This window comes from Centropristis striata, chromosome 6 (assembly GCF_030273125.1).
Source record: "Centropristis striata isolate RG_2023a ecotype Rhode Island chromosome 6, C.striata_1.0, whole genome shotgun sequence".
Taxonomy (NCBI): Eukaryota; Metazoa; Chordata; class Actinopteri; order Perciformes; family Serranidae; genus Centropristis; species Centropristis striata.
In genome coordinates, this window is record NC_081522.1 from 3,248,463 (window position 1) to 3,256,882 (window position 8,420).

The window sequence follows — 8,420 nt, forward strand, 5'->3', positions numbered from 1 at the left end:
GTTTTAAGAGTGAGTTTTCTAGTTTTAGTTTCGTTTTTATTTTTTGAAAATGCTTAGTTTTAGTTTATTTTTTATTAGTTTTAGTGTTAGTTTTAGTTTTTTTGTAATGGGCTATGTGTTGGGTGCCAGATTCAAAGAGGTCATAATAAATTTTGCCTTTATTTCCTTTGGTTTATCATCTCAGCCCCAATAAGGTTATTAACTGTTTTGAATTTTGGTTCTAGTGTAGACATCCCAGTCTCAGTAAACATATTCACCATGTGTTGCATGTTCAAATAGAAACACTGAATTATGTATGAAAAAAGTTGACAAAAACAAAAACTAAGGACATTTCCACTATAATTTTAGTTAGTTTTAGTTTTGTAACCACGCAATACAGTTTCAGTTAGTTATCGTTTTTTTAAAAACTCTAGTTTTTATTTTTATTTCAGTTAACGAAAATGTTTTTTCAATTCTAGTTTTCGTTATTTCGTTAGTTTTCGTTAACTATAATAACCTTGACCTGCACCCAGGGGAAACCTCTCTGAGTCTGTGGCTCTGATGCTTTTTGAGTTAAAGACAAAGGAGAGGAACAGATAACTGATACTCAACTGGAGAGAAGTGAAGGACAAGCACAGTATGAGACTCTCTGTGTTCTAACAATAAATACATTCAATGCCACTACTTGATGCCGTCAAAGGAGTAGTTTGACATCTGAGGGAATACACTTATTTGCTTTTTTTCTCAGGATTTGATGCCCAATTTAGTCCATGTACAACAACCAAAGTGGAAACCACACCAGAGAGTTAATGGGTCCTGACAAATAAATAATCCGTCACATATAGCCAGGGAAAAAATGATTAGACCACCCTTGTTTCCTCTACACTGTAAATAATAATCTGTTTAATTTACGGAAAAATACCGGCAGCTGTGGTTGCCAGAACTTCACTGTAAAAATTACAGTGAGTGGATTTTCTACTCTAAATTTAAATGTAAATATCAGCAAAAGCTGTAATTTAGACTGAATAGTCCTGTTATTTTTAGGGTAATTGTGTCATTCATTCACACATCATGGTATTTCTCCATAAATTTTGCAAAAAAATGTTATATTTTTACAGCAAAACTGTGTGTTTCTTCCAGTTTATGACAGAAAAAAGTAAAAGTTTTGTGCTATTCTTTGCTTTACGGTAGTTAAAAGTGTCTAATACGGTGATATACAATTTTTAATTTTACGCCCCATATCTGATGTATTTGACAGAGTTTTACTGTTATTTCTACAAACATTTTTTACAGTGTAATTACTTGTTCATTTTAATGCCTGGTACAACTAAAGGTACATTTGTTTGGACAGATATTGTGATAACAACGAAAATAGCTCATAAGAGTTTAATTTAAGAGCTGATATCTAGACATTTGCCATGGTTTTCTTGATAATGATTTTGGTTATTATCAAGAAAACCATGGAAAATGGCTAGATATCAGCTCTTAAATTAAACTCTTATGAGCTATTTTTGTTGATATCATTATATTTGTCCACACAGATGTACCTTTAGTTGTACCAGGCATTAAAATGAACAAGAAATTGAAGGAAACAATGTTCTAATAATTTCCCTGTAGGCTATTTTAACACCAGTTTTGTGTTTAGTGCTAATTAGCAAATGTTAGCATGCTAAACTATGATCATGGCAAACATTGGCATGCAGGGCTTTAAATCCACACCGGCCAACCAGCCAAATTCGCGAAAAAATTTACTTGTTAGCCAATTTGGTTGGTGATGAATGAAGAAAATAACACTGCGTCTGTTTGAGTCAGCAGGCTGCAGAAACAATGAGATGTCAGTGTTGCCAGATTGGTCTGTTACCCGCCAAGACATTTGGGCGGTTTTGTGTGTTTTTCTGGGAAACGTAACACTGCTTGTAGAACTATTCCTACATTTCCCATGAACACTATGTTGTGACGTGTCATACGACCATTGGCATGCATGGTAACGATTACGATACGGAGAAGACGGCGCAAAAAGAAACAAAGGGGCAGAAAGTAGTAGTAGTAGTAAAGTTAATGTAGTTAGGCAAAACAAACAAACGTGGAAATATTTACCTGGCGAAAAATAACAGAAAAGCAAAGGTAGAAGGCTGAAGACACGGCACATGGAGATGAAAGAGGAGGGGAAAAGAAGAAAACAAGGTCTTTAAATTCAAAATGGCTGTCGGGTCGTGAGTGGTTAGTAAAAGACACTTTTAAAACGGGAAAAAATTTGGCTAGCGGAAAATCTGATTGGTTGGTAACTTTAAAAATCTACTAGCAATGGTGGCTGGTGATCAAAAAAGTTACTGTGAACATGTTAGCATGTTGACATTAGCAATTATCTACTGCACACGCTTACAGAGCTGCTAGCATGGCTGTCTTAACTTATTGACTGTATAATAACAGTGGACATAGCTACCTTGACATTAGTTGGGCCGGGTTCAGCATGTTGGCCGTTGCCATATTGTTTTCTTTACACACGTAGAACGGCTCGGGAGCAGGAATGATGCTAAGTTATCACCTGGCGCTAGCTTCTTGCTTGATTAGCAAAGTACAAACAACGCTTTTTTTAAGCCACCAAAATGAAACAGTAAACTCTGATTAACACAATATGATAGGATCAATGTTGCAAAGACAAAAGCACATAATGCACCTTGGTAGCAACCTGTCAATCATATCGTTAGCCTCATAGCATATTTGCCTAAGTCATATTTGAACGTTTTCGGGAAACAAGAAAATACACAATTTTTATTAAGCCCATTGGTATTCTTAATTGATATTGTAACAGTAAGTTTAAATAGAAGTGTGAACAAGTTTGCATAAAAAATTAAACACATCGATTTCATAACAGATAAAAGTCAAGGAGATGACTAAGGCAGAAAGTGATTTTGGACTCTAACAAGTGTTCTGATAGGTTGAGAACAAAGGCAATAAGGCAGAAAGATGCAACAGTGGTAGGAGAGTAAAGTAAGGCAGATATCACAATTTGGCCAAAAAATGACTTAGGCAATTATGCTATGAGGTTAACGATATGGCATACCCTGCTTCACCGTCTATTTTACTCATAATTGGACTATTAGAAAAAAACACTATGTTGCGTTGATTAAGACTTGAAATGTACGATTGAGACCATGAACTGGTTATGAAAATGTTTACTGAGGTAACAAGTCAAGTGAGAAGTAGGGTCATTTTCTCATAGACTTCTATACAATTTCAATTCTTTTTGCAACCAGTGTAGTCGCCCCCTGCTGGCCATTAGAAAGAATGCGGTTTAAAGGCACTTCCATATTGGCTTCACTTTTCAGTCTGTGTGCTCCTGACATAAATACTACCACCGTTACGGGTCACCACCTGGTAAATAATGGTCCCAACAAGCTGCTGGCATAGACGACATAAGCAGCTGTTTTTTTTGTGTGGGGAGACCGTCAAACTGTCGTAGTTGTGGACATTGTGTTTTGTTACTTGTTTGGACTTAATGATTTTTTTTTTACACTTAATGGCTGCTTCATTCATGTATAATTAACTCTTCATGTTGTCTTTGAGTGTAAAATCATTAGGTCCTTTCTCACTGCAGACATTTTGATTTGTCATCGTCATAAAAGCAGGTGTTACTAATAACATTATCGATGGCTCTGTTCTATTCAAGTGTTTACAATGCAACCCTGAAAGTGTAGCAGCTAAATAGAATTGAGTCATACTTGGCCTAATTAAAAAGCCTTTTTTTACTGTACCATGTCAAAATATCTTTTGAATATCTATTTTGTATTAAAAGCTTTTTGGTTATGATGTAATCTATCATTTCCTTCCTTGTCCTTATTTATAGAGAAACATAAGAACCTGTGTTTGTGCACATATTGAGCGGATTAAATACTAACTCTCCTGCTTCCAGCCCCTCCTCTCCTTTCTTTCCTTTGAGAAATGATTTAGAAAAATATTTTTTTTTGCAACATTTGCAGTATGATTTATAGGTTTTGTGAAATTCCCCCCACGGGACTGAGCCCAACAAGAAAAAGATACATTACATAGTGATTAAAAGCAGCTATAAATACTAGTCCTAATTATACTACGTTATTAATTAAGTTACGTTTTGATTATTGTTAGTTTCAGCGTACTTGAAGCATTGAGGGAGGATTTTTTTGATCTTCGGATAAGGTATTTTAAGACTGTTTGACTGAGTCAAAGCTGACAGGAAGATCTGCTCATAGACACATCAAGCACACACAGTTTGATAGGAACGAAGAAAGAGTTTCATAGAGAAATATCGGCCCATATTAATACGTAGCAAGTCTACTCCACTCGCTCCCGATGTGTCAGTCACATGACGGACTGAGTGAGTTTGATGATGCAGCAGCAGAGTATTTCCCAGGCAGGTTCAGATGCCGGGCTGAACGGAGTCTCCAGAGACCGCTGAGCATGAGGAGGGGGACAGATGTGATTCATTCATCATTTATCTCCATCACTGGGACTATTTTTTTTCTTTTCTCCCCACGGTGTCACACTCTCCCGGGATCCCAATCCCATCCACCCCCTCGTCCACATTCCTCTGACATCTGCAGCAGCATCTGATGATAGTTAATAATGATAATGACGATTTTCTTTAACATATACTGTAGTTAAAAGCGGATACAACGTTTCAAATCAATAAATACAGTCATTTTGTTCATTTAAAGGGCCACTCAAACAATTTTACATATCAAGTTCAGCTCACTCGTCACAAGGAGTTCTATGTAGCCTGATAAAAAACAGTTGTGTGACATCTTCTGTGGCTCTGGAAGAAGCTTCTGAAAAAAATAACTGTCATAATGTCATAATAATGGAAGTGGGGTTATTTCAGCTTAAGTTTACAGACTATAGATTTTTAATAGAAAGTCTTTTTTACAAACCGTAGCCATGGATAGGGATTGGAATTGCTAAGATTTTGTTGATACTGTATTGATTCTGCTAATCCGTCCAAGTCTTAATCAATTCCCTTATTGATTCCTGATCAATTTTCTGTGTGGAGAAAATTAAGCAGGTTTTAGCATCAACACAACTGTTTTATTATCCCTCAGTCTGAACACAGAGACTCCTTTTTGTTACAAGTTCCCTGCAGCAAAGGCGTGTTTGACGTCATTGTTTTGCAATAGGCAACTGTCAGAAAAACATGCCAGCAACTGATAAAAGGAAAGACAACCACTTAAAGTGCTTTTACACTACAGGTCAATACAAACATGTGTACTCTGGTGGCAGAGGTTAGCCTGAATTACTATTCACACGAACAACGATGCAGCATCAGGAGCAATTTAGGGTTTAGTATCTACTTCAACATGTAGAACCCAGGGATCGAACCATCGACCTTCTGATCAGTGACTTCTCTACCATCTGAGTCAACCCAGCAGTTCACTGCCCCATCCCTGGGCATGGAGCTTGAAAGAAGTGGGAATTTACTGGACAAGGACAATTGAACGAAAGGAGCAATTAAGTTGTATCATGGGAAATGTAGGATCCAGTGTTTTTGGAGTTCGATTAATTATAGGGACTAAGGCCCCGTTTGCGGGTAAAAACGACAAAATATTTTATCGGAAGTGCCTTTCGTTTAGACGTTGACACCGTGTTTGGGGCTAAAAAACGCAAAAATCTGAAACCACCTTCCAAAGTGGAAAACTTGAATCCGCTCCTCCGTAGCGTGTCGTCTACACTGACAAGACACAAAACTCTGATCTGATCTGCTCACGTCACGTATGTGTTTACGTCACATACATGCTCCAGTACAGGAAATAAACAAACGTGGGATTATTTCCATGGTGGGACCTTCAAGCTGCTCTGGCAGCTCTAATAAACTTACAGGAGTCTTTCCACCAAATGTCCAGGATATGTACAGATAGTATTAGTGAACAGAGAAGGATCTGGAATTACCTCCATCACATTCTGGATGCAGCAATTGGTGGGAACGAGACCTGGGAGATCTAGTGATGGTGGAGAACTTTGTGGAAGGAGTAGCTGATGAAAATGTGTGGCGTGAAAACTTCTGCATGCCCAAAGATGCTCTTATGGCTTTAAGTGAAGACCTAGCTGGCTGGCATGCAGACAATCGAATTCCACACACTTTTGCGGCACCGTGCACGCAGATTCCCTTCCAAAAACGCTCGTCTGAACGAGGAATAAAAAGTGAAGACGCGACGCCACTTTTGCATCTTCTGTTCAGACCGTCATAATGTAAACGTAGCCTAAAAGTGAGGATACCTCGGCCCCTGCTGCACTGATCTGGACCACTCCTTTAGAGAATCTGCCTCTTTTAAGTCCCTAAGTTTAAGGAAGTACAGCACAAAATTGCTGAAGTACCCCTTTAATTCAACACACTTCACTTCAATAAACATTTAATCGCGTAGAGTTAACTTGCACGCTGCGAATCACGACAGGAAACTCTCCAATCGATTTGACAGAACAGGTTACCATCACATCCAGCGCTGCACTGACGCTATAATATACAAGTTACCTCACCGAGCAAAGGTATTAAAATATATTATATTCCACATTCACACGGGAACTCCGCCTGCTGCATCTACAATCTTTCTTTCTTTCTGTCTTTTTTTTTATCTATCTCTCCCTGATCGGATCGCTCCTGCAGCAGCATCCAGGGGCACATGGTCCTCTGGATGCTGGAGACTAACGTGGGAAGCTACGGGACCCTTTAACTTGCTCACACCGCAGAGTCAGACTAGAAGACGCAACAGAAAACTAAATCAGGATCAGGTCAAAGTCCAGATCTGGATCCGTTTACGCACGACAGAACTCCTCCAAACATCCCCACTAGTTGTGCATCTGAATCACTTAGTAAATGTTTTGCAGCACTTACTCAGTAGCAGAGCAACAGGCAAGAAGAGGAGGCACGAGGAGTTCATCAGAGATGTCATGCTGTCCCGACAAGTCGTCCTCCGCCCTGACAAGAAATCCCCAAGTTGTTCTTTCCCAAAGAAAAGGCGTCCCGCTCCTCAGCTGGTCAGCTTCCCTCCTGTCCTCGTGCAGCTCTCTGCTCCACTGTGAGCGCATCCACAGCCCGCTGCTCCGCTCCGCTGAAGGGGAGGGCGCGTCCGTGCCGAGGAGGAGGAGAGGAGGAGGAGGAGGAGGAAGGTGTACAGCAGAGAGTCCCCGATGAGCTGCACATGTCAGCTCTGAGTGCACGAGCGGTTCAAATGCGTTACTTTGGCAAAGTGTAAAAAGTAAAGTGCTGCATTCAAAACCCCATTTATATAATCATTACAGTATCAAAGTCACATTATGCACTGTAAAAAATAATCTGTTTCATTTACGGTAAAATACCGGCAGCTGTGGTTGCCAGAACTTCACTGTAAGAAATACAGTGAATGGTTTTCTGCTGTAAATTTAAATGTACACTGTAAGACTTTGCTGTAAATTTACAGTCAAATTCTAACAGTAACTTGCTGTATTATGATTGTACAGTATATTGCTGTGAAAACAATGCATTGTGGGAGTTATCATGATTGCTCAGGCATTCCAACGATCAAAATTATATATATTTTTTAAGGAATTTACTGTTTTCAGTTGAGCATGTCAGGAAAATAAAGTCATTATTTTCAAAAAGAAGACAAGTTTTATTTTATTTATTTTTTGTCTGGGCTGAAATAATCACAATGTGTTGTTTTTCCAGCAATCCTAATATAGAGTTTCAATGGATTAGTTGTAACATAATTTAGAGTTAAACATTTAAATGTCATGCTATTTTTTTTCTGCGTTACGAGACAGTTTGTCAGTAAACGGACCTGTATTTCTATAATACAGTAGAGGTACTGTAAATTTTACAGTAACTTACTGGCGAAATTGCTGCCAGTTATTTACTGTAATTTTACAGTAAAAAGTTTTACAGTGTAAATATCAGCGAAAACTGTAATCTAGACTGAATATTCCTGTTTTTTATGGCAATTGTGTCATTCATAAACACATCATGGTATTTTTTTTTTATTAACTTTACATGAAAATGTTATATTTTAACAGCAAAACGGTGTTTCTTCCAGTTCATGACAGAAAAAAGGAAAAAGTTTGGTGCTATTCTTTGTGTCTAATACGGTGATATACAATTTTTCATTTTACACCCCATTTCTGATGTATTTGACAGTGTTTTACTGTTATTTCTACAAACATTTTTACAGTGTGCAGTAAAAAAAAAAAAAATCTGTTTAATTTACGGTAAAATACCGGCAGCTCCGGTTGCCAGAACTTCACCGTAAGAAATACAGTGAGTGTATGTAAATGTAAATATCAGCAAAAACTGTAATTTATACTGAATAATCCCATTACTTTCAGGATAATTGTGTCATCATGGTAGTTCTCCATTCATTTTACACGAAAATTGTTTATTTTTACAGCAAAACTGTGTGTTTTCTACAGTTTATGACAGTAGAATTTAAAGTTTTATGCTA

The 8,420-nt window shown here is 38.0% G+C and overlaps 1 protein-coding gene across 1 annotated transcript in view; it reads right to left on the reverse strand.

Moving 5' to 3' along the window:
• Window positions 1-6,944, reverse strand: part of nrn1la (neuritin 1-like a) — a 123,627-nt gene extending 116,683 nt beyond the window's left edge. The window contains exon 1 of the mRNA XM_059334387.1: window positions 6,839-6,944. Coding sequence (XP_059190370.1) covers window positions 6,839-6,896 — 58 coding nt within the window. The 5' untranslated portion in view covers window positions 6,897-6,944. The remainder of the gene's footprint in view (window positions 1-6,838) is intronic.
• Window positions 6,945-8,420: the final 1,476 nt, after the last annotated feature.